The sequence below is a fragment of the Diadema setosum genome, chromosome 13 (genome assembly GCF_964275005.1).
Source record: "Diadema setosum chromosome 13, eeDiaSeto1, whole genome shotgun sequence".
NCBI lineage: Eukaryota > Metazoa > Echinodermata > Echinoidea > Diadematoida > Diadematidae > Diadema > Diadema setosum.
The window spans coordinates 176,474-204,278 of record NC_092697.1 but is presented as its reverse complement, the minus strand read 5'-3'; the positions used below and the strand labels follow the sequence as shown (position 1 = coordinate 204,278).

At 38.6% G+C, this 27,805-nt stretch overlaps 1 protein-coding gene across 1 annotated transcript; it reads left to right on the top strand.

The window, feature by feature from the left end:
* Nucleotides 1-1,535: 1,535 nt before the first annotated feature.
* On the top strand, nucleotides 1,536-27,693 carry LOC140236648 (mpv17-like protein 2). Its single transcript, XM_072316568.1, has 4 exons — nucleotides 1,536-2,262; nucleotides 3,246-3,407; nucleotides 7,198-7,274; nucleotides 25,439-27,693. Exons 1-4 carry the CDS (start codon nucleotides 2,085-2,087, stop codon nucleotides 25,682-25,684), a joined length of 663 nt encoding a protein of 220 aa, XP_072172669.1. The 5' UTR covers nucleotides 1,536-2,084; the 3' UTR covers nucleotides 25,685-27,693.
* Nucleotides 27,694-27,805: the final 112 nt, after the last annotated feature.

Sequence of the window (27,805 nt, the reverse complement as noted above, 5' to 3'; positions counted from 1 at the left end):
TTTGATGGAATAGGACAAACTGACAATACAGCAAAGGCCGAAATGAAAAAAAAAAACATTAGCAAAAAAACAAGAAACAAAAACAAAACAAAACAAAACAAAAAACCGAATGTACTGACATGGCAAGAATAAAAGCATAGACTGGGACAAGTAAGATTATCAACGATGATGCATGATCCCAGCGAAACGAGCAAAGGACGATTAGAAGCAAACAAAACATAAAGAAGACAACAGAGGTATCTACTCAAATCTGTGAGTATGCTCTGATGGCACAGTACTTTGGCCGTGAATTCACATTAAGCCGCACCTCCGGAGTCATTACTCATCACTCACCCTATACTACTCCAGGGAGTCACTGTCAGACATCGGGAGGAATGCCCTGGAGACGTGCATCAATATATTTGCAGTTAAGGTACCATTATAATTATGTAGTTTCATCTTTGAAGTGCGCAATTTATGATGATCGAGTTCAAAATATCATGGATTATTGAACTGACTCTGAACTTAGAGTATGCTGTTTCCTTATGTGATGGGAAAGCTATTGTTTCAGTATTTCCTGCATTTCAGCAAGGGCAATTTTTTCTATGGAAAAGGGGTGTAATCAGAGCAAAAGTTTGAAGAACAATGTGGACATTATACTACTAAATGATTATTTTTTAACCTTCTCCTGCTCAACTCTTAAAAAAGATGTATGTAAAAAAAAGAAAAAAAGGTTGAAATAGCATCAGAAATTAAGCACCTATTGCTCTATAGAGCCTGAGATCGTGATTACGGTACATTTGTGTGTGTGTGTGTGTGTGTGTGTGTGTGTGTGTGTGTGTTACACTGTTTATGTATTCTATCTTTCGCTTGATCAGAGTATCATATTCTTTTTTTTTTATTTGAATTTATTAAATGTGCAACTGCCTGAATGGGAATCAGGCCCAGGATGCAAGAGGGCGCTCCTGCATTAGGCCTATGTGCTTTTTTTTTAATCGTCCTGTATTATTTCCCATGGACCGTTCATCATAGCCCTGTATCTTTTTTTTTTTTTTTTTGATTCCAGGATCTCAATATGTTTATTTTCTAAAATGTCTTTTTGTTTTTTTGTTCCAACATTCTTGAAAGATCTGCTGCTCCGACCTTCATCATTTTCTAAGCTCTCTGATCGATACCGTGATAGGCTGCAACAAAGGCTTCTTTTTACTATTAGGATGTGAACTTTGTTTATCAATCGACGTCACATTAATTTTGACACTTTTAGCTGTCCATAGCCCATACTTTTCGCAACCTCTCCGCTTTATCTGACACTACATGTATGTACACCGTGCGTATGGGATGTCGACGAACAGGGGATGGGGTAGTGTATGTGCATGCTCGTAGCACCGGTACCACCGGCAGCGGGAGACGCCAATTTCACGTCCATGTCCACTGTCCCGAGTGACTCGGATGCAGGGTGTGACATCATTTAGTGATCCGATTATTTTTCTTTTGTCTCTGTTTTTTTTTTTTCTTCATGGAGCATATTAGCTAAGCTCGCTCAATTCACGCACGACTGCCTTACTACCCTACCTCACCTTCATCCAGATGGTCCGACAGCATTTGGACAGTGTCCCACCCAATAGAATTGGTGGTCGGTCGTGCTCTCTGTGTTCTCGCTAGTTATACCAAGGAGGTATGAGAGAACTCCTTGGTTATACCAGTGCAGTAGTACAGACTACAGTTACGTGAGTTAGTAGTCATTAGCGTAACCGGGCCGCTGGCGTGAGAGAGCGACACTGCTGCACTGCTCTCGCTCTTGTTATCCACAGGCACAGACAAGTCTCCCGTAAACCACTAGCAGCCAGAGGGGTACGTATGGAACTCTACTGTCTCTAGCTCAAGAGGAAACCGATGACTAGTCAAGGCTTATAAACGAAGAAAAAGTGAGCAATAGTGTTTTGATGCTGTTTGTATCACTTTGTGTGAACTCGAGAGAAAGTGAAGGCCAGCTCTTTACGACGCTCCAGCCATGACAACTGTGTCGTGAGTTGTCGAGTTTGACGCGGACGTGGTCGACAGCATGCGGAATCCAATTCTTTCGTCTAGCAACAGTTTTGTCAGCTATGTTTATGGTGGTACGAGACATCACCCGAAAATTGTTCTCTCCAAAGTATCTGGTATGGACGAACATATTTTCAGGGGCTGGTCTTCTCATGCTTGGAGATGGAATCGAACAGTATAGGGAAATTTTGAAGGAGCGGAAAGCGAATAAAATCAAGACATGGAACTTCAAACGATCTGGTGAATTTTATAACTATTTTTATATTTCTTAAATCTTAGCAGCAATAAAACATTGTGTGACAGGTGGAAATATCAGTCCAATACTCACCAATAGTATATTTCACGTTAGTCTTTTTAGTGGCACTGATTTGTAATAATTGGGCATTTAGCAGTGCTCTTGGTGCATACTCGGCTCTGCCCTGCTTGCCACCCCTTGACAATTGTTGACATAAACGGAGGGAACTCTGATTATAACGAAGCCCTGTCTGGAGCTTCTGTTATATTAACGTTTTGTTAAATTACTGAACTACATTTTGCACCATGATTATATTATAATTTTAGGACATGAATTTTTACTTCATTGTCACAAAATTTCATTGTAACCATGTTCATTGTATTTAGAGTGAGTGGGGTCTCCCTGCCCTGTATGTAGTAGGCATATGAACAAATGAATGCACATCTACTGTACATGTATGTGTATTTCTCTACTTTGCCTAGTGTAATTTACAAGGATGTCCAACCAGCATTCTGTGATAACTAAGCATATAACTACAAATGAAGTTGAAGGGGCAGTACACTGCTATAGTTTTGGTTGGGATGGGGATTCAGGTTTTAAGTTTGTGAAATATCAAAATTCACTTACATGTGTATGAAATGTTAAAGAGCATACAATTCTATTTAAGATGAACTGAATGTTTATTTTATGAAGATTGCTTTTGAAATGGCTAAGAAAACTAAAAACGGTATCAACAAAGTGTTCCTAGTATAAAAGGTGGGCCTGTCATGTGTACATTGTACCCATCTCAACAACACCATCTCTATAATCAGTGAGTTTCATGGTCGACTACTGTATAATGACCGTGGGGATTAATGAAAATTGAAAATGAATATATTTACATTCTAAGTTTCTATTTCACTTTTCATCTGTTTTTGTTTTTGTTTGTTTAAAATTGTTTTATTTTGGTCAGTCATTACCCTCACCTATTTTCGTCCTTTCCTCACAGCTCACATGTTCACTTTAGGGGCAATGCTAGGTCCATTCAACCATTACTGGTATGTCTACCTGGACCGAATCCTGCCCGGAACCTTGGCCTCCACCGTTGTCAGAAAGATCGTTTTGGATGAGCTCATCGGTTCGCCGATTCTTATCACATTGTTTTTCTTAGGTATGATTCATATATCATGTACAATGCTCTTATTTTGTTTATACACTTGTAAATGTACTTGTGTTAAATGTTACAGTACCTCTGTTTGTGAAGTGTAAAGGAGATTCACATAATATATTTTTCTGATGAAAGCAATGAAATAAAAACTGTGATTTGAACTTTTTGCAAAATTCAGGAATGGAGTTGAAAGATGATTTTTTGAACATGACGACTTCAATGGAAATCTATGTAGTTGTACAAAGTCCCTTTTAATATTTTTACAAGGAATATTAGCAGTCTCAGCCAGGTGCAGCCTAGTTGTGTTTTCTTTCTTTAATCCAAAAATAAAAGAACATAATTTGTGTGTGTGTGTGTGAGAAGGTACAAACACTCTTGTGCGGCATTGGACCCATGTACATGAACACGTCAGTGTCTTGTACGTATTTTCTGCGGTACTTCCAATTAGGAAGCACTTCATTACTTCTGGATTATTATCTATCTGTAGGGCATTGACATAATCAATTTTTTTTGGCTATGGGCAATTCCACGGTAACTCGCTTTACAAATAATGGGTACATTTATGGGATAATGTGCCAATATCTTTGTAATTGGAAGGATCCACAAGTTACTTTTTTCATCATTGGTTAAGTAGACATACACCAACTAAATGAATCCAAAAAGAAAAATAAAGGACAAACATGTTGGGATTCTTGAATCATTTAATTTTGGTAACTCGCGTTACACAAAAAGGACATGGTCAATTCTATAAAGGCCTCTTTTTGGAAAGTCTCCTCATACTAGACAATCCTGATAAAAGTTTTCCTACCTTGAATTGATAGTGGGTTAGGACTCATGAATTAACACTATCAAAGTTGAGTAACAATGACCTGGTAAAATGTAGGGAGCCTTTTTATCGGTAACTCGCGTTACGGTAACTCGCGTTACATTATGTCCACTAACACAGGGTGACACAAATTGATGACATACAACTGTTCTGATGGCACTGAATCTTGTGTTGAATATTTTGAGAGATGCTTAGTACATAGTAAAATGAATAAATGTTAAACAAATATTTTACTAATCAACCCAATTGATAGAGAAGAATGTTTTTAAGACTAAAAAGAGCTTCACTCCTCAAAGAGACCCTGAATATGTTTCAATATATACCCAGATGATTTAGGTGTATAAGTACATAATTTTCAGAGTGTAAAAATGAAAGATGTTGAAATTCTTTTAAAAACAAAACATAAAAGTATCAAACCCTATTGACAAGTTTACAAAAAAGCCTGCAATCTTTCAAAAATTAAAATCCTGTCTTTTTGAAAACTCTAATTTCTTTGCAACTAACTGACAAATAGACCAGTTCGTAATTCCACTTTGCGCGTGAGCAGAAAAAGTTCATTTGTCCCAACAGGCATTTTGGTTTGTGAATTCACTGATATAAGCATCTGTGATGTGATGATTATTCATGTGATCCTTATCTAAATGATGCTTGCCAGCACATCCACCTGACAGCAAGAATGGTATTTTGCAATATAAAAGGAAATAAGCTGTTACTGCATTCAATACAAAACAATGAAATGGATGCTTGCTAAATTATAAACTGATGGGAGTATTCTGATCCCCTGATCGAAATGAAAGTTCATTCTTTTTTTGAACATGAATTCCATAAATTGTTATGTCAGGCAAGTTTTATGCATTATGCCACTTTGAAAAAGAGTGAAGTGCCGAACCAACTGAGAGAAAAGAAAGGTCATTTGTACCAATGTGTACATGAACTACAGTGTAATTACGAACTGGCTTATTACCCTACATCAACTTAAATAAGCACTCAATTGATCAGTGTTTTTGTAGTAGCCATGATTAAAAAAGTCATGGGAGTGCATACTCGAGCAGTATTCGAACTAAGACCTCCTGATCTCCGGACGGGCATCATCTCGCAACTAGACCACCGAACTTCCACCCGACTAGAAGTGTTGGTTCTAATCCTTATATCATGCAGCGGGTACTGCATAATTATTCAAATTCATGAAATTCTTTCGTTGAGATGTTATTATTGCAACTAATTGGCAAATTGCCCTACATCAACATAATAAAAACTGAATTGATCAGTGTTTTATTAGTAGCCATGATAAAAAATCATGGGCACACATGGGTACTTGAGCAGGCCGGATTCGAACCCACAACCTCCTGATCTCCGGACAGGCGTCATTTTCACTAGACCACCGAATACAATAGAACCAACACTTGCTGCTTTATAGGTCTACTGTAATAAAAATTCTGTAATACTAATGCAGGAATTTCAGAAGATAAATTTTAGGTTAACCTCGTTCACTGCTGGATGTACATGTACAGACTATGTACACATGCAGTAAGCCTGGCTAGACTCCTCAATGTGGCATGTGATCAGTGGCCTTGATGCTAGTATTATACAATCACAGTTTATTAGGCTACTCTCCTTTGTTTCAGTCCAGCATAGTATGTATAACACTAGATTTGATTGTTTTCACCATGATATAGCTCAATTAAGTGTTAAAATTTGCTTACGTTGGTGGAAACTTGTGTTTATAGTCGGTAACTCGCGTTACATACCGGTAACTCGCGTTACATGGTAACTCGCGTTACACTTTTCATTGACATTTTTTAATGTGATGACAGTGTTTATTCAAGTCAACATCCTGTGTACAGTATCAGGGTGTGATGAATTTAGAAAATTATGATTCCCAACAAATTACCTCCACTGCTTCCTTCAGAATGAAAAATATTTTTTGTTTCGGTAACTCGCGTTACATGGCTCAAGGGCTGAACTTTCAGGTGGTGATAAAGATTTTTTGAAGGTGGCATAGAAATTTTCTCATGGGAGACTGAAGTAGAACCAATTTGCTTCTTTAAAATGATTTAACTGAAGTGCTAGCAAGATTTTTCTTTTAAAAAAATGTATATCAAGTTAAGCATGCATTTTAGCAATTTGGATGACTGAAAAATTGTCTTGAACATTTGTAGCTGTTTCTCAGGAAATATTTGACCGATTGATATAATTCTTTGAGTTTCTTCAACTTCAATATATGGGTAATACATAATGAGTAATTCTTTTGCAATATAATAAACTTGAAATTTTAGTGCCATGTCCACATTCCCATGGAATTGCCCCTATAGTCATGTTGGGAAAGTGAAAAAGCATGCAATCCATCACTTGGAACATGGCCGTATGGTAGATGACAGAACTTGTACATGAGCTCTACAGAGAAAATATGTGCAATAAAAGTATGATTTGCAGATTCACTATGACCTGACTAATGTGCAAGGGACCAATGTGAGTAAGTCTTAAGACAAACCTTTATCTCTACGGCCACACAAACACAAGTGAAAACAAAACCTGTTTGCTCATTACTGTCTGTTGATACACCCTTATCACGTACAATGTAGGATTACAAAATTTTGGGTTACTGCAGTTCAGTGTACTGTAATTACAGACTGTGTATTCTTACACTAGTTTAGGGAAGCACATTTTGTCTTCAAAACATCAATTGGATGTAGAAGTTTTGAGGATATTTGACAATTAAACATGAATATTCTGTTTTTCAGTATCATTCAGTCATCTGATGTTTTTGTTGCTTTTGCATTCTTTAAATTTCTTAGATAAAGAAAAGAACTTTAATAAAGCTTTTTATACAACATAGTGTTTCAATTACATCTACATGTATATCAAAACAGGTAAAAAAAAAGAACAACAACAGCAAAAACTGACTAGTAAAACTCCCTATGGTTGATTTTCAGATCATTGGTATCTTCATGAAATCTTGTTTTTCAGGTCTTGGCACTCTAGATGGTAAGCCTCTGGACAAAAGTGTGGACCTAGTTAAGGACAAGTTTATCACAGTCTATATGGTAAGTCTACAGGATGAAGATCCACTCGGGACATTAAATGTCAGCCCACACCCACATGACAACATGATTGATATGTGACAGTTGCTATTATCCCCAGGCATACAATGTGCACTGCCCCGCTCACCCATCATAATTATGTGTCACTTAGGCAAAGCAAAAATGTCAGAGCATTCTGCAGTGTGCAGACAAGATGTGTCTGCAAAGGCCAGTTAGCAGTTGGGGTATTGTTGTAGACATGAATGCACCATGTTGGCCCTATCAATACAGTGACGGATCAAGGGGGAGTGCACTGGGTGTGTCCCCTTTATTTTTTGTTATGAACAAAAGAAATAAAAAAAAAAATGAGGGGAGGGATGTGTGTGCCCCCCCCCCCCCCTGTAGTTTGGTAAAGGTGCCCAATCTTTATGGAATTCCTGGATCCACCCCTGCTAATACATAATATAGTATATAAATAAAGATACGTGTATACAGTACTATAATATAATAGTATAATAATGTATACTAATATATGATACTATAATATAAAATATACAAATATTTGATATGATATAATATATCAATATATGATAATAATATTATAGTGTAATATAAATAAACATTCATTTGATGTAATCATCCAAACAGGGGCAATCAGATTTAATTGATGGAAATTCACCTATGAATGTATTCTTTTTCTCACACCCGGTTTCTGCTGCAGTGTCACAATTTTGTGTCCAGGCCAGCTCATCACACATTATTAAGAAAGTGTCAGTACTGTACACATACACTGCATACAAATGAACATGATAAGGGCCGCCACAACTTATCTCTTTGAGAGGGCTTCGCTGAGTGATTGAAGGTGGTAACTTTTTTTTTGAATTTTTTTACCCCAAGATATTATTTCAGCGCACTATCAGCCCATCACATATGAGTTTACAATCTGAGCAATAACTCCCAGGCTTTCAAGTACACATTATGTTGTAATCTGTCTGTCAAAAAAGAGCTGATTGCCTAGTACATTGGTCTGAAAGTTTTATTGTGGATTTAGGGCCAGTGACGAAGTGTGAACTTGCCCTCTACGGAAATATTGCTAGTACAATTAGTCCTGTGAAAAAAAACAAACCTTGAATCAATGACAATTTTATCATATATATGACTTCTTTATATTTGTATTCTGCTCTGCCTGCATATTTTTTCATCAGAACAGACCCCGCACAAATCTTCTTCATTTGGCATCTGATACACCTTTCCTGTGTGCATCATAAAAGCAGAAACATCACCTGACATTATTGCATTATGAATGAAGGGATTTTTAGTTCACTTGAGGTGTTGTCTGTCATCCGTTGTGCATAATAATGCGAAAGTTTTACATTTTCATGATTTGTAAAAAACCTTGTCACAGATTTTTCCCAAACTTGGCAGATGACATTCCTAGGGTGAGAAGATCTCAACTTTAAAAGGTGCAGTGTCCCCCCCCCCCCCCATTTGCCCCCAAATTTAAGGAATCTTCTTCTCTTGGTTATGAATGTTTTGTGAGATTTTTATTTCCACAAATTTTGTGAATTGGATGCTATATATACACAAGTTTAGGAACACAGTAAAATGTCTAACATTCCGACATGAATGTGATGTGCGAGCATACATTTCTCCATTCAGTACTATACTCCACAATCACAAAATTCACAAATTGTCGGGAAGTCCAGATCCCCCCCCCCCAAAAAAAAAAAAAAAATAGGCTTGCTAGTAATATGGTGTACGTCATACAGTATCAGAAGTGCATTGGTGACTATATAGTTCCCAGTTTGTTGAGGGCGGCTCCTAGGGTGCCTCACTTGGGGCACTGTTGAAGGACAAAATTGGGCTAATTTTCTCCCTGAAAAAGAATGATCATCCTTGTCACCAAACTTTTCAGGTATAACTAGGGTGCTACTGTTCAAGTGGGCACCGTGGTCTTCCCCAGGGTTTCCTCCCATGAGATCCTGGGATCCTGAGAGCCCCCAAATTAAAGAATCTCTCTTCTTAGACTGCAAGAATGCTTGCAAGTTGAATTTACTGTATAATACTCAGGTGGGCACTACACCCACTGGGTCTCTTGCTGTTTTGTTTGTTTGTCATGGCTGGCGGAACCGTGGGGGCTGTGGGGGCCCCCACACTTTTTGTGCACCATACAAAGGAATATATATGGTGTCATCACCCCCACACTTTTTTTTTTAAATCCCGGAAGTATAGTAGTTTGTGGCACTAAATAGAAATAGATAGAGATCTTGAAATGTGAGCACGGTAAGGTTATGTTTTCCATTGAAGACTTTTTTTATGCCTCCGCCACGAAGTGGTGCCGGAGGCATTATGTTTTCGGGTTGTCCGTCCGTCCGTCCGTCCGTCCGTCCGTCCTTCCGTCCGTCCGTCCGTCCTTCCGTCCGTCCGTCCGTCCTTCCGTCCGTCCGTAATGAATTTTGTGGACAAGGTAACTATCGAAACCTGTTGAGGTATCCTAATGAAACTTGGCATGTATGTGTATTAGGGGGTGAAGTTGTGCCTATCAACTTTTGGGTGCACATGCTCAAGGTCAAAGGTCAAAAGGTCAAGGTCAAATACATAAAATTTCACTATTTCCACCATATCTATTGAATGCCTGAAGATATTTTCTTGAAACTTAGTGTATACATGTATTACCCAATTAAGATTCTCTGGTGAAAGTTTGGATCATGCGGTCAAAGGTCAAAGGTCAAAAGGTCAGGGTCAAATACATAAAATTTCACTATTTCCACCATATCTATTGAATGCCTGAAGAGATTTTCTTGAAACTTAGTGTATACATGTATTACCCAATTAAGATTCTCTGGTGAAAGTTTTGGTCATGAGGTCAAAGGTCAAAAGGTCAGGGTCAAATACATAAAATTTCACTATTTCCACCATATCTATTGAATGCCTGAAGATATTTTCTTGAAACTTAGTGTATACATGTATTACCCAATTAAGATTCTCTGGTGAAAGTTTGGGTCATGAAGTCAAAGGTCAAAGGTCAAAAGGTCAAGTACAAATATTAAAACTTCTTTTTTTTCTCCGTACCTTGGAAAATTGTTCAAGGTATCTTCATGGAACATAGTATATACATGTACTGACTGGAAGTGATTATCTAGAGAATGTAGGGTTCATGGGGTCAAAGGTCAAGTGCAAGACTTCAAAATTTTACTATTACCCTCATATTTATGCAATGCCAGCAGGGTTATTTTTTTTACACTTGGTGTATGCGTGTGTAACGTAATAGAAATTCTCTGGAAAGTTTTTTTTTTCTTCTTTTTTTGCCTCAAAGGTCAAAAGGTCAAAGATCAAGTGAAAGTACTGAACTAACTTTTTCCTCCATATCTCGGAAGTGGCTCATGTTATCTTGAAACTTAGTACATATTATGCATGTTCTACCTGAAAGTAATTATCTTATGAATTTTAGGGTCAAGGGCCAGATGAAAATGGTAACAATTTACTATTCAATTCAGAAATTGCACTTTTTCTCCACACCTGTACCTTGAAAATTACTCAATGCCTAAATGTATGAATGGGTCAAAGTCAAGTTAAAGTCCTTAAATCCCTAGATACATGCTCTCCTATTCATCCAATTAAACCTAGGTCAAGGAAGGTGAACATTCAACACATTTGTGACAAACTTTTCATTTCAATATTTTGCCAATTTTGTGAAAATGTAATCACACATTGTCCACATGTACTATCTAGACCTATTGGGAAAATCATGCATTATGGCGGAGGCATACCAGTCGCCAAAGCGATATTTCTAGTTTTTTTTTTTTTTTGCTTGTCAGCTGAAGAAACCCGGAAATGGAAGGGGAGAGGTGAGTGGGCCCCCCACTTTGGAAAACGCTCTGCCGGCCCCGTTTGTTACCTTCAGTCCCAAAGATCTCAAAATGATAGTGCTACCGTGAATCATCATTTTTATGCCTCACTAAAAAGTATTGCTGGAGGTATTATGTTTTCAGGCTGTCTGTCTGTCCATCCATATCAATCAACTGTTTGTAGCACTTGGCATATAACTCGTATGCAAACATGAGTGGACAAAGTTGTGCCTATCAACTTATAGGTACAAAAGCTCAAGGTGATGGTCAAATTCTTTAAATATTTAACTATTTTTCCCATACCCCTGCAATGCCTGAAGGTATATTCATGAAGCTTGGCTAATACATACCTGGTAAAGATTCTCAAGGGAATGTTTGGGAGTCAAAAGTCAAGTAACAATGCTGAAATTTAAAAAAAAGAAAAACTCTTTATATAATTAACTGTACATTTGTATGTACTGTATTTTGAAAACTCACATTTTTCCATAATTGATTGCCTTCCCCAAATTAATGTACTGAGCATTGTAAACCTAGATATTTTATGCATTTATTTGCTGCTACACACTGATGTATGTTATATTTTTCTTTATTTATCTCTAATTTGTATTTTTGATTTGTTTGTTATCTCAGATCTTTAATTTCACACATCACTTCTCTATTAAGAGAAGTGATATAACAATTGCCATCCTGAGGGAGTTACATTTTCCCAGAAAAGATTGTACCGAATGTTTTTTACCATTTTTTGAAGCATGCAGTGCTTTGGGAAAGTTTTGTCTCAAGTGAGCGATAATCCATTTTTGAACACTTGTACAGTTGATATTTTATTCTTTAGTTATTACATTGAGCTTTTCTTTTCTTTTTCTCTTTTTCTTGAATATGTACCATGCATCACTCACTTTACATGTACACAGGCAGATGTACTGTACTGGTCTGTGGTCCAGTATTTCAATTTTCGCTACCTCCCGCTGCGTTACCGAGTCATTTTTATCAACACTGTTGATGTTGGATGGTGTGCTCTTTTTTCCTTCCTTACGATGGGTACAGAAGAGCTAAGTAATTAAGATTGTATGTAAGACTTTCTGCTCCAAGATAATTTGCCTTTACTATCATTATGAATGCTTTGAATCATAGTACTATCACATATTAAAGATACCTAGTGGGTTGGAGGTGTGTATGATGGCTGGTGTACGTTGCTGATATGTATTTATTACCTTAAACCAAGATAATTACATGGGACCTGTGGAAAATAAACAGCATTTTGATTACTGCATGCTGTCAAAATGGCCTGATTAGCACATCTTACTTAACTCGATGGCTGCTTGTGGGTGTCAATATACTGAACTGCTAGTTTTAAGCTGTACAGTCATCATGTTGTACATTGTATCAAACTTGTTTGTTAGGCACTCTTTTTCCGTACAAAGGCATTACTATTATAAGGCTGCCTGTGTAATTCCTGCTATGTGAAAGTCGCCGCTATTCATATTGAGTATTTGAAAAACAGACAAAGGGCTGGTATAATTTGCCACACAATTTGTATGTGTTGACTGAAGTTCAATAGTTCAATTGAAAGCAAATTGTAAAAATTTTTATTTGTCTTTTATGAGTAATTTTGGCAGGGCTGCACACTACACATATTTTTTTTTTCTACTGGTCCAACCCGTTTGTCGGACCAGTACAGAAGGTACCCAGTCTTTCCATTTTTTACTGGTCCATTTCTGAAAAAGTTACTGGTCCGACAGTCGACGGTGATTTTTACTGGTCCTGGGCCCCGTTTTATCAAGATAAAGTTAGAGTTGATTGTGAAATCAACTTTAACTTTAACCAACTTAAAGGCAGAGCTATTTCACTTTAAATCAGCTGGAAGTTTCCATTTTACGAAGAGACTTAATAGTCGATTATAGTTATAGCTGATCACCATGACTTAATTATTGATTTAGTCAAAACAAAAAACACAGGACGTGGCTGGTTTCCGTTACTGTCTGCTTAAAAACAATACAATACATAAAGCAAAAGTACAAACAACAAAAACACGTATGTACTCCAGTACATAATTGTTTGCCACGGCCACGGAAGCGTAGTCTGCTAGTGCGACGCAGTATTATTAGTGCTACAGCAGCTGAATTAGAAGTATGTTTGCCACAGAACCGCAAAATATGCCGTTTTGCATTGTATTGAAGAAAGTAGGTCGATAGATCTAGCACATATCTCGAACTCAACGAAAATCTGCGTACGCGCGTACTGTAAAGATCCCGCACACTACGTAGGATCTCAGTAAATCTAACGTTAACGTTATAACAGTATTCATTGACATGTTTATAAACGTACAGTAACTGACTGTCTTAGGTGAAGGTCGTGTATGCATTGTTTCAAGTCTTGTGTGTTTACGTGTAGGATTGTGGAAACTTGTGAGAGTGTGGTGACTGCAGTAGCTTGTTTTTACCTCTACGGCACAGTCTACACGTCGAAATTCTAGACCTAGTAGACGCTCTAGTCTGCGGTATTATACAGTAAGTTCAAACGACTCGCTGTAACGTTACTTACAACTTAGGCCTAACGTTACTCGTTAGGCCTATTCACTGGTTGAGATCTTACTGTCGTACTTGGTGCTATAAGTATAACGTTAGAATTAAACTCTTTATTTTCTGTATAGGCCTACTAAATGCTTAATATCTATTGACGAACTAGCTCTACGTAGGCCTACGCATGTCAGAAATCACTGGTTTCCTCGCATATGGGTTCTTTGGCAAGATATGCATTGCACACAGACGCGGTTCCAGGTACTCGGTTACTTGCCCTTGCTGGCGATGGCTTGATGGGCGGATGGGCGGGCCGAAGCGCCGGGCGCGCAGGGTAGGATTGAGACTGCTGTCTAACCGTTAGGGTGTTTGTGTGCAGCAGTCGCGTAAGCAATGCGTGCCGATCATGAATTTCATGCAAGGAGAAGACCATAATTACATGAAAGAAACGCAACTAAATGTTAGAGAAAGTGAGCAGTTAACAGACAAACATTTGTGACAAGACCCCAACTGAGCTAGGAAAGTGTGACAGTCATCTTTCTTCTGTAAATTGCCTTACAGTTGAGTCTACCTAGACTGTCTCTACTTAAAGTTGATATTTTATCAGCTATAAAGTTACCATGGATTTGGAGCGGTTGAGAAAACTTGAAGTTGATTGGAAGGAAGTTAAAGTGGATTTCAACTCTGGGTCTCCGGGGGCCCTGTTTTATCAAAAGATAAATTTAACTTAATCTATGATTAACCTCTCAAATCAACTCTAAGTCCACTTAATCTGTGATTAACTTCCAAATCCACTTGAAGTCCGTCTTATCAAGACACCCGGAGTTGACATCAACTCCAACTTCCTAAAAAATCAACACATAAGTTTTCTCAACCGCTCCAAATCTACGATTAACTTAACAGGTGATAAATATCAACTTTAAAGTAGAAACAGTCTAGGTAGACTCAATTGTAAGGCAATTTACAGAAGAAAGATGACTGTCACACTTTCCTAGTCTAGCTGGGGTCTTGTCACAAATGTTTGTCTGTTAAATGCTAACCTTTCTCTGACATTTTGTTGCGTTTCTTTCATGTAATTATGGTCTTTTCCTTGCATGAAATTCACGATCGGCACGCATTGCTTATGCGACTGCTGCACGCAAACACCCTCGACAGCAGTCGCAATCCCAGCCTGCGCGCCCGGCGCCTCGGCACGCCGTCCGCCCGCCAATCAAGCTACCGCCAGCAAGCAAGTAACCGAGTACAGTACTGGAACTGGAACCGCGTCTGTGTGTAATGCATATCTTGCCAAAGTAAAGAACCCATATGCGAGGAAACCAGTGATTTCTGACGTGCGTAGGGCTACGTAGAGCTAGTTCAGCCGGCAATAGATACTAATTAAGAGTTTAGTAGGCATATACAGAAAATAAAGAGTTTAATTCTATATAGCACCGAGTACCACAGTAACTTGAGATCCAGCTTAACGTTAGGCCCAACAGGTATATAGATAACGTTCAGCGAGTCGTTTACCGTAACACGTAGTGGCGTACTGCTGATTAGAGCGTCTATATCTAGAATTTTGACATGTTGATGATGTAGACTTGCGATCTATTCTTTACAAAGCCGATCTGCGCCGTAGAGGTAAAAACAAGCTACTGTAATCACCACACTCTCACAAGTTTCCATAATCCTACACGTAAACACAGGACTTCAGCCTATTGAATTAAGACTTGAAGTAATCCTACGTATGTGCGGAATCTTTACGGTACACGCGTACGCAGATTTTCGTTGAGCTCGGTATGTGCTAGATCTATCGACCTACTTTTTTCAATACAACGCAAAACGGCGTATTTTGCGGTTTTGTTGCAAACTTAATACTTCTAATTCAGCGGCTGTATAGCGCTAATAATACTGCGTCGCACTAGCAGACTACGAATCCGTAGCCATGGCAAACAATCATGTTTTTGTTGTTTGTTTTGCTTAATGTATTGTTTTGTTTTTAAGCAGACAGTACCGGAAACCAGCCTCGTCCCGTGTTTTTAGTTTTGACTACTGTAAAAGTGGAAATTTTCGCGGTGTTGAAATTTTCGCGCATTTCGCGCAACAAGAAACTAGCGCGAAAATAAAAACACGCGAATATTTTTGCTTGCGATACGTTCCTGTGCGTGATGTCTTGATTCCGCGGAATTAAAAACACGCGAAACTCTTCTGACCCGGCCTAGCGCGAAAAATTAGTCGCGCGAAAATATCCACTTTTACAGTAAATCAATAATTAAGTCATGGTGATGAGCTGTAACTATAATCGACTATTAAGTCTCTTCGTAAAACGGAAACTTGCAGTTGATTTAAAGTTATAGCAGACTTCAAGTTGGATAAAGTTAGCGTTGATTTCACAATCAACGCTAACTTTATCTTGATAAAACAGGGCCCTGATAAAACGGACTTGAAGTTGATTTGGAAATTAATCATAGATTAAGTGGATGTAGAGTTGATTTGAGAGGTTACTCATAGATTATCTTGACTTAGAGTTAATTCTATCTTTTGATAAAACAGGACCCTGGACTGTCAGACCAGTGCCAGTTTATAGTGTTGGATATCGGTATGCTGTGTTTTTTTTTTCCATGTTTACTCTTTTTGTAATTAAATTATTGACTTAATCACATTCATTGTTTGGATGGTTGGATATCAATCAAACTTTTCTCATTTGGGGAAGATACATGTATGATGAGCAAACAAAAAGCTTCATTGATAAAATCAGTTGGGTTCTCAGAGTTTGGGTGATATGATGTTTCATGTATTCTTGTGCAGCATGAGTACATTGTAATGTACTATTTTTTTAGCTGAAGGCCATGGCTGACCTGCAGTAAGCATCAAGAACCAGACGGCACTGTGTGCACAATAAGGTGTGTTGCATGGCAGGTTGGTACCATGATGCCTGTTTGAAGTTTGCATGTCATCACATAAATGGGATAGTGGGATGGTGACAGAAGAAGAGAAACATGTAGATCACCTTATAGTAGAGGGTAGCACAAGGTATAGTAAGTGGCAGCAAGAAGAGGGTGGTACATTGTACATGCATGACAAGAAATAAGAGGCTTGTACAGAATATAATGAGTTGAGCTTGTGTGAGATCACAGATTATCCTCTTCTTATTGGAATCCTCTTATTGCTACTGGCTGTACCCCTTGATACCCTCTTACAGGTGTTTCTTTTTCATTCTTGTATGAGAGTCACTGGTACTTTCTCACAATTCTTTTCAAGAAAAGTACTACTGTCTACCACATGGTAGATTGCAAACTTTGCGGAATCATCCCAGCTCACTCTCATACACATTTGTCAAAATCTTGAAATTCCATTTTTACAAGTACATGTATTTCTTTGATGAAATGCTTTTTACAGGGGATTTCCTCTTAATTGTACTGGGCAATACATGTAGCTTACAAATTTTGGAAGCCATCCTATTCAAATTCATTTTCATTCAAGAAAGGTTCTTCTTAGTGCTTGTCTTTTTGTCTATGCTTTAAAAAGTCCCAAGCCTTGTTTCTTTTTCATTTTTGTTTTAATACTGATCCTATACACTGTACATTCATTATCTCCTATGCTAGTGCCAGAATAATCCAGCAGTCCTTTCATCACTCAATAAGGGATTTCTTCTACTTTAGGCATCTGCCTTAGGCGTGATTTTAATTCTTTTGTGCCCCCCATTCAGTACTAGTCTGTTGCATTTAAGATCTTACTCCATGAGAATTTGTATGGGAAGCTTTGAAAATACTTTTCTCTGGGTGGTGCTGCCTTTATTTGTAGTTCTGACTGAAAATTTTGGCTGAAACACTTCCATTGTCAGTCACTAATGTCTAGAAATGAGAAATAAATCCCTAAAAAATAATCACAGGGATTTTGATTCCTTTAATACCAGAAGGATTATTTTCTAACCAGTTGCAGAGAGATTTTATATTCTGATATCACTGTCTACACAGGGCGTAGCGTAGACAGTCATATCTAGACAGTCATACAGACTTCCCCTCGTGTGGCCCATACTCTCCCCTTTTGGGCATAGTATGCATATGATGTGTGTTTAAAGTGTGTGACAGACAATGTAAGAAGCCAAGGAGGCATGAATATGAGAAAACTGTGTTCTTGGCAATCAGTGTCTTAAAGATAATATAAAGTTTTGGTACCTCAAAGTTTCCCTGAATTTCCTTGTCTTAGTTTGTGTTTCAGGTTAAAGTACCTTTCATATAACTAACACTGTGAGACTTGCTCGCCCCAAAGTGCTCTCATGTCTGAGTAATCATGAAATAATGGTTTCGTACCAGAGCCGCCGCCGTACGGCGGCGAGGTAGTACACGTATTGTACGAAACCATTATTGCATGATAACTGCGACCAGCAGTGTGCAGCCCCATACGCATCTCTATAGCTAACTGCGACCAGCAGCCCCATACGCATAGCGTAATGGGGCTTCGCATTATAGCATTCAGGATCATGACAGATTTAGTATCGCAGGTAAATATCAACTTAAAATCCAAAAATTTCTTCAATTTGAAGACTTACCAGTTAAGTTGAAGTATTGAAAACAGGCTTCGGGCAACGTTTGGTTCTGCCAATAGTCCCTTTCTGTTCGAATTGATGACTGAATGTGACTCGGTCGAGAGGACCTTGGGAGAGCTACATACACTGAATACTCATCAATTCGAACAGAAAGGGACTATTGGCAGAACCAAACGTTGCCCGAAGCCTGTTTTCAATACTTCAACTTAATTGGTAAGTCTTCAAATTGAAGAAATTTATGGATTTTAAGTTGATATTTACCCGCAATACTAAATCTGTCATGATCCTGAATGCTACAATGCGAAGCCCCATTACGCTATGCATATGGGGCTGCTGGTCGCAGTTAATTGCGTGATTACTAAGACATGAGAGCACTTTGGGGCGAGTAAGTCTCACAGTGTTAGTTATATGAAAGGTACTTTAACCTGAAACACAAACTGAGACAAGGAAATTCAGGGAAACTTTTGAGGTACCAAAACTTTATATTATCTTTAAAATGTGCATGTTGTTAACATGTTAAAGTTAGCAGTGCTGCCTCTTTCTCGATAGCCATAGGCATCTTGACTTAATAAAATGTACATATGTATGTACTCTAAACTCTAAAAATGGTTCTTTTAGTTGATCAAATGAATTAAGGTTTGTTCTGGTGATACATTTGCCAAAATGATTAGACTGCTTTGTCTTTTTTATTGCTGTTTTTTGTCTATGGGCATAACACGTGTGTGCTTGTTGCTGTGATTATCAGTGGATTTAATAACTGCAATTTTTTAGTGCAAAGCTACACACAAGGCTTTATGTTGTGTGGCTTGGAAGGGCAAATATCAGCCACAGCTTTAAAAACATCGTTTGAGGTATCCAAACGAAAATGGGCATGTATGAGTCGACGAAGTGGTCTATAGTGTATCAACTTTTGGTTGCACATGCTCATGGTCAAAGGTCAAAGATGAAGGTCAAATGCTCAAAATGTCACAATTTTCTCCATACCTACATTGTACATGTATGCAATGCCTGAAGTTATTTTCTTGAAACTTAAGTGTATATGCTGTACATTGTACCCTACCTTATGAAGATTATCTAGAGAAAGTTTTGGGCCACAGGGCCAAAGGTCAAGTGAAAATGCAATGTAATTCACAATTTTCTCCATATCTGGAAAATGGTTGAAGGTACAGTGTATCGTCATGGAACTTAGTACATATGCATGTACTGCCTGACATTCTCTATTGAATTTTGGGGTTATTGGGTCAAAGGTCAAGGGTCAGAGGTAAAGGTCAACTCCTCAGAATTTCACTTTTCCCTCATATCTACTGTATGCAATGCCTGATGTATTTTATTCAAACTTGGTATATTCAGAATTACCTGGATTCTCTAGGGAAGTTTTTGACCTGAAGGTCAAAAGGTCAAAGACCAACTTTAAATGCTAAACTTTACTTCACCGAAGTGGCTCCAGGTATCATCTTTAAACTTAGCACATATTTATGCTTGTACTGCCTGACTGTGATTCTCTTGGGAATTTTAGGGTTGTGGGGGTCAAAGGTCAAGGGTCAAAGGCAATGTTGAACTGCTAACATATTACTATTTAATGGTGAAGTTACACCTTTTCTCCATACCTTGGAGATTACTCAATTCATAAGTTACTTGTGTACAAAGGTCAACAGTCAAGTAAAAATTCTCAAATCCCCAAATTCCTGCTCTCATAAAGGAAACTAACACCTTCATTTTTCTTTAAATGCTTGATACATATAATGCTCAAATTAATCACTGCCAGTTTGAGCCAAAGCAGGCAAGGGATAATTCCAGCTTTGAAAAGTTCAACAGTCAGTAGAGGGCAGCAGACGGCTTGTGATATATTTGTGGACACGTCTCCCAGGTTTTCATAAAATTTAAAATTTTCAACTTTTTTTCTACAATGAGTGTAACTCCTCTGAAATCCAAATACTGCCTGAAGAAATGCATTTTGCAAGCAGAAATTTGAAGTTGAACCATGTTTTTATGTGAATTGAGAGAAAACTTTAAAAATACTGAAATTTTGTGTAGGAAATAAATGGAGAGTTGTCAAGTTCCACCCCCGAGTTACAACTAATTTGTCGCCCTCTACAGTTCATTTATACAAAGAGCTGTAGCTTTATTCCTTGTCTGATGTAGCTCAAAATTTTGATGAAGAAGTCACTATAGGGACACTTCTATTTTTATTTTTTGTATTTTTTTTTGGAAATTAATTTCAATCACACATTAATATGGGAATAAGTTTGGGACTGTATTTGGATCACTGCAGCCCTACAGTGCATACATAAAATTATGAGTTGCCATTGAAGCAGCATTTTATTGTGCCTCTTATTTCAGTATTGCAAATGGAAGAAAGTATTTTTATATTCTTCTTGTCCACCTTGTATTCATGCCCTGTAAATTTCCCTTTCTATTACATACACACCCTCAGCATCTACAGACTTTTATCTGTTTTTCTTTTTCTACCTCACCTGAACCAAAGGCTCAAGTGAGCTATTGCGATCGCCCTTTGTCCCGCGTGCGTCGTGCGTCGTGCGTCGTGCGTTGTGCGTCGTGCGCTGTCCGTCGTGCTTAAACTTTTTACATTTTTATCTTCTTCTTGAAAGCTCCAAGACCGATTTTCATCAAACTTGGCAGGTAGTATCCCTAGGGGGTTAGGAACTCAAAATTAAGGAATATACTTCTTGTTAATATGTTTAAAACTTTAGTATGTTTTGCTTTAGTATGTTTTCCTATGTAAATATGTTACTATTATACTTCTTGTTAATATGTTTAAAACTTTAGTATGTTATGCTTTGTTTTATATGTTTATCCGGGACCCCTTTTTTACAAGCTCTGCTTCTTTTGGGGTCCCAAACCATTCATTATTCTTAATGCTGTATCCTTTTGTAAAATGTCAAATGTTTAATGAATTGGTTAAATAAACTTGAACTTGAACTTGAATCTGTAAAAATTTTCTTCTCTAGAACCAGAAGTGATAGAGCTAAGTTAATACTATGAGTTAGTACATTGATGACTGTAGTTTCAAGTTTGTTCATGGCAGAATCAGGGGTGCCCCTCTTGGGGGCGGGGGGGGGGGGGGGGGGGGTTGGGAAGGCCTAAATTGTACATTTTCATCTTCTTCTTGAGAACCCCATGACCCATTTTCACCAAACTTGGCAGGTAGCATGCCTAGGGGGTTAGGATCTCAATTTGTTAAAATGGGCACCATGCCCCACCCAGGGGGCCCCCAGGGGGGCCCAAACCCCCCAAAGGAAGGAATCTTTAAAGACCTAATAAAATGGTTTAGGCATTTTTTTCTCAATGATGTAATAATATTAAATGTTAAATTCTAAGTAATTCTATGGTTGTGCGGGGTCTTTTACTGTTCTGAATTTTGTTCTATATTTGTTAACATAATGGATACAATTTCCTCGGTTTTGGAAAACTTGCTATACTTTCACCGCATGCGGCGCACTATCACTTCTAAATTGTGATGACGTCTAAGAACGGAGTTGTTCACGACCAGTCTGGCCGTAGCCAGCGAGCTGGCGAGGCTATGCTAGAGCGCAGCGCAGCGACAGCCGGCGCGCGGCCGGCGGCTGCACTGGTACTAGTTACTGGCTAGCGCTGGCGGGGGAGCGAGCTAGCGAGCGCACAGCAGGTGCTGCGCTGCACTATTGTCATTGGCTAAGCCTTTAGACAAAAGAATATTTAATGAACTGTATTGGATTTAATACTGCCAATAATACAGATTACAACTGTGGTACGCTAGGATATCCATTATTTTCGGAGAACTCGTGAAATAGGCCCCACCACTGCGTGTCTGTACTAATAGTAATACTACGGCGACTCGCCTGTTTCAGCCCCACCGTGTGGCGTTCATCTCGGTAGGTAAGCACGGCGGTGGGGCTGCCTTCCACAGTGAATACTCGTGAATGCGGCGAAATGACTTCATAATATGGCCCTCGGCTCGACTAATTTAACGGCCAATTTAACCATAAATACAACCCTACCTAACCCTAAACCCTAGGAGGACCTACCCTTGCTTCCTATAAACGCACGGGTACGGTGCACTCGTGACTGCGGTGGGGCCTATTTCACACTGGATAGCCCCATCACCACTGCGTGTCTGTACTAATACTACGGCGACTCGCCTGCTTTATAGGCCTAGTAGACCTACTCGTGAATCCAGCCCCACCGGTGGCATTCATCGGTAGATAAGCACGGCGTTTGGGCTTCCTTCCACAGTATGATTTTTAGCATAAAACAAAAACTACTCGACCAAAATTGACGATCATTCTTGGTATCGTTTTTCTTAGAAAATGACGCATCTAAATTACTGATCATATTGCAGAAACTGACTATGGGAAACTGGTTAGGCTTTTTTTTTTTTTTTTTAGCCACGACCCACCCTGTAACAACATATCCCCCTAACCGTTAGGCGTTAGAGTGTAGCCTCTGTATTACTACCAAAGATTCTGCTATTACTACTTACTAGTCTACTACTTACTAGACCTAGTGCCGTAGTGGTAATAGTACACTACTAGTAGTAGTACTAGTAGACTACTACTACTAGTAGACTATTATAACTATTAGTAGACTGCTACTAGATCTACTATGTACTACATAGACTACTACTGGTAGTTTAACTTGTAAGCGCCGGCCGACGGGCCAGGCCACGGCCGGGACACTCCCGCTTGCTTGCTGCGGCCGGAGTAGCCGCTCACTTTGTGAGCGAGCTGGGCCTGTTCTTCTAATCTACTTACTAGACAGTTACAACTTACAATGTCAGTCATGTAGAATACAGTGTATCCTTTCTAACGTTAAACTATATGGGGGCATACCAGACATACCACTCTGTATTCCCCAGGCGATCGTTTCCATGAGGTCTATTCTCGGGCTTGGTGCCATGTTCATACTCTCTTGCACTGGCAGCGGGGGAGATGCAGCTGGTTCATATCGGTAAGGTGCAGCCCCACGATAACGTTCTGGTTCATCGGCTGCCTCTCCCTCCCCATCTTCCCCTTCAACTTCATGTGCCTCCTCTTCCTCTCCGCTATCGTCAGAGCTGCAGTCTTCATTATCATCATCAATGTCGAAGTTTACCCATATAGGGGAAGACATTATGCTCGAGGTACCAGGTATCTGTGCAAGCTAACTTAGTGATAATGTACGTGGTAATGCGTACATGTTGACAGTCAGTGTGTCGACCGGGAGCGCACATCCCGCGGGGCCCGGGCCTGGGCCGGGCTAGCTATCGTGTACGCGCGTGTACCAAGCTAGTAATCTGAGTGCTTGTGCTGAGCGGCGTCTGCTAACTGAGCACAACTCCGTGCTTATACGTCATCAATCGGTTCAGGGGTGTTGGTCACGTGACTGTCTTTTTCGCAAAAGCTGCAACGGGGTCCTCCAAAAATGTGATATTTGGGGGAGTTTCTAGAAGCGATAAAAACCGGAACGACACTGACAAGATATTTACATTGATAATCATGACATATATTTTACATTTCTTTTGCATATTAAAAAATTTTGCAAGCATTTTATTAGGTCTTTAAAAATCTTCTCTAGAATCAGATGTTATAGAGCTAAGATAAATACTATGAGTGAGTACATTAATGACTGTAGTTTCAAGTTTGTTCATAGCAGATCCAGGGGTTCCCCTCTTGGGGATGGGGGGGGGGGGGTTGGGAAGGTCCAAATGGGGGCCTAAATTGTACCTATTTCATCTTCTTCCTGAAAACCTCATGATGGATTTTCGTCAAACTTGGGAGGTAGCATCCCTAGGGGGTCAGGATCTCAATTTATCAAAATGGGCACCATGCCCCACCCAGAGGGCCCCAGGGGGCCCTAATCCCCCCAAGTCAATGAATCTTAAAAAATTTGGGCCCTTATTGTACATTTTCATCTTCTTCTTGAGAATGCCTGGTCAAATTTTACTAGAGCTGTGAATAATTTAGATTAGTGACTGTGTGAAAGGTGAACTTGGGATACTCAGGTGAGCGCTAGACCCGTGGGTCTCTTGTATTTTTGGAGGGGGGGGGGGGTACCTATCACAAATAGAACAGTGTGTGCAGATTTTTTTTTTTTTCATTTTTTAAAATCACATACTGTAGGCTCAACTGCGTTTATATCATTTGTACACCATGACAATACTACCAAGCTACAAATTTACACTTTTTGTGCTATGCCTTGGGGTTGGAGGTTCTAATGGTTAGAAAGTTCTGTTTGAGAGGTCATCACTACACACAGTGTACAACTTGTACTTACACTGTATTTTCTAACTTCAGCTGATGCAGTATAAGCCAGTCAACCTTTTTTTTTTTTTTCTTTCACACATAATTATAGATACACTACGGTACCTGTATCCTTGGGTTGTGCTCTATTTTCAGCTGCAGAGGTATTATGCGTCAAGTAAATGAAGGCTTAGCTGAAATCATACATTATGTATTTATGAATCACGTAAAGAGGAAAATGATGTACATGCTTGCCTTATTACTGTATGCCTCATTACCTACTAAAAACTTTGGTTTGATTTCTTTTTCTCTCCTGTAGTGGGAGGGCACACCATTTTCATATATAGTGAAATTTACATATTTCAGCCCTTCCACAAAACACAACAGAACAGAAGGATGAAAGGATGGTGCTACTGCTTTGACAGTTGACATTAATCATATAGACAGAATGTGTTAATAGAGCATACTCGGTTTCAGCTTAATCTGATAATTCCTTCACTGTTGTTGTTATGATGTTGTTTTTTTGTTTGTTTCATTCATTGCACAGCTAACATGGCTTGGTAAAGATTAAGTGCTTGAATAAACCCTGTATTTCAAAGCCTCTTTTTAGCAGTTCACACTTTTCCATGGTGTGTGCTTTCTTTCCAGTATCGAGATAGGTAAGGAGAGTCCATTTGAATCGAGTAATACATCATTTTAAAGCTTAGAGTCTGCTCTTTCAGAATCTGCCCTTGACTTAAAATCCATATCTGGCAACTCTTTGTTGGTTTTGCGATGCATGGTCACATATGTTCTTTGATTAAGCTTTGGAATTGTGACATTAACTTACAGGTAAGTGTGATTAAGTTTTTGTCTTGAGTTGTCAGGCTCTGTACCCCTGAAATATTGTATTCATTACAGTTAATTACCTTGCTTGATCACCTCTTGGAAGCTTTGCTGTGCATGATCCTCTTTTGGCAATTATTGCTCTCATTGTTTGAACTTATTGCCTGCCTTTCCATTTGTCACCTGATGATGATAATTACAATTTGCCAGATGATAAATCTCTTTCGACTGGTTTGCAATGTTTTTCCTCCAGTGTGATCTATGTTGCTGGCCAGCAATACAGTGGATCAACTTCTACTACCTCCCCCCTCACCTTCGGGTCATCTATATTAATGTAGTCACCCTGGCCTGGGATACTTTCATGTCCTACATCGTCTATGACTACAAGGAACATGACAAGGAGAAGAAAGAGACCAAGGAAGTCGTGGCTGAGGAAAGCATAGTGAGGGAGGACCCCTGTAGGATTGTAAGCACTGCAGCTCCACTACACTCTGAATGAAGAGAAGTAATGAAATAATCAACAAGTTCACAAAGTCAGTCAGTGAGGGACGGATATGGTTTTTTGTGAGATAGAAGCAACACATTGACTGGCTCAGCTGAGATTGTCAAATGGTAAACAGGTTATAGTTTGATGGCCTTTAATAATCTGACATATATCTTGTAGTATTCCTCTTGAATTATTGCACATAAAGATCAAAGTTTGTATTTTATAAATACATTGTATATGTAGAAAAAAAAGTGTACTTTTCCAGACTGGAATGGTTGAAGACAATGACCATGCTGTATCTTGAGCAACATTCTTTGTTAGATGCTTACTTGTGGAAATGTAAGGAGCATCAAACGAGTAACTTTAGTGACTGTAATTAAAAAAAAAAAAAATCCCTCCACATTTGCAACAGATATCAGCTCTATCTTGAAACAATCACCACCAATCCTGATTAGTGCCATAATGTTTGTTATTGGTTTTTCAATTTTGTTGAATACTTTTGTTTCTCGATTTGTTGCTGTGCTTTTATTCAGCACAAATACTTTCATTGTCAGTAAATTCCATGATGCAGCTACAATATTTTCATCATTTCCCTATCACCTGGAAGTCAAGTGTCACTTCATTCTTCCAAATTAAAAAAAAGACATGACAGAAAAATAACAAAATATGTTTTGTTGAAATGTGACAAAGTCTGAAAAAAAATGAGGAGCTAACCAAATTGTAAAACTCATTGAAAGTTCACACCATGAAGAATGGATCGAGTCATTTCTTTGAACTCCTCAAACAAGGTGCTAATTCCATCGGTCCAGAGGTATGTGGATATTGATTGCACAGCATGTATTAGTGATATTTTTATTGTGCTATGTTAAACCTTACATGATGGATGGAAAATAATTGAGTATGGAAGCTTAAAAAAGTTTGATAAAGTGGCAGATAAGTTGTGTCTTGAAGTATTTTTCTTTTAATTTTTGTATTTACATGAAGTTTTCTGTTGTATTCTACATATGGAAGAATACTTGTCACATGACTTCTATTGTACAGTGTACTTAATGGATACAGTAAATCCCCTTTAACCCGTTGAGGACGGACTGATTTTGCTACAACACGCATTTCCCATAGACACCTGCCCGAGTATACTCGGGACTCGTCCTCAACGGGTTAAATGACCATACTTGCTCGAGATTGTTACATTGAAGACAAACTTGCAGCAAAGCAGACTGTAGAACTCGGGTGCATTAGCATCAGAGCAAACATTCATGATAGTTCAAAACATGTGATGTTTCATTTCAGTGTGAATGAGAAGCTTAAACTTAGCTATTTTTGTTGCTATTCATATTTGGCAAATGAACACTGACCTTGGGATACAGTTTACCATTGTGCACAGTGCCATGTCCTTGGTTCCCTGCCAATCGTGGTCCATGAGAGAATTCAAAAGAAGAAACCAGAACAAACCTTGGAAACAGAATTAAACATTATAAAATCCATGTTTGACAGTCTTTCCTAGCCACATTAGTGCCAAAACATGACACAAAATTGTAACAAGATTTGCAGAGTGTATCATGTATTTTCTGGCTCATGTAAAGAGTACATGTACCATATTCATAGTCTGAAGTATTGATCCATTGTAACAGTAATGATGAAAAAAAAATGCTATCATTGTATGCTACAATGTATCTTTAGGCTGATGCTGGTATATTTATGCTTCTGTTTCTGAATTGAAATTGGTGTGCCTTTTTATCATGGTTGTTTGAAACTGCAGAATTAAAACAATGCCACACGACGGTGAACCCATTAAAACGTACAAATTATGTATCTTCTATTATCTACTGGTTGTTAACGTACATGAATACCAACTTGGAAAGGGGCAATACATGTACTTGTTTGTCATTTTTCGATGGCCTTTTCTAGTGAGTTACAATGGGTATGTCATAAAATGTGTTGCCAGTTGCTTGTCATTATTTCCTGAATTCTGAGTGAAATGAAAGTAGTTTCTGGTGATGTGATCAGATTATATTTCATTATGGCTTGAAAAGGGGAAGATGGTGTACTTATTATGTAATAAAATGGTTTCTAGGTTTTTTTTAAACTTAGCCTAAGTGTTGGTTAAAGGTATACTGTCTGAGCATAGCCAAA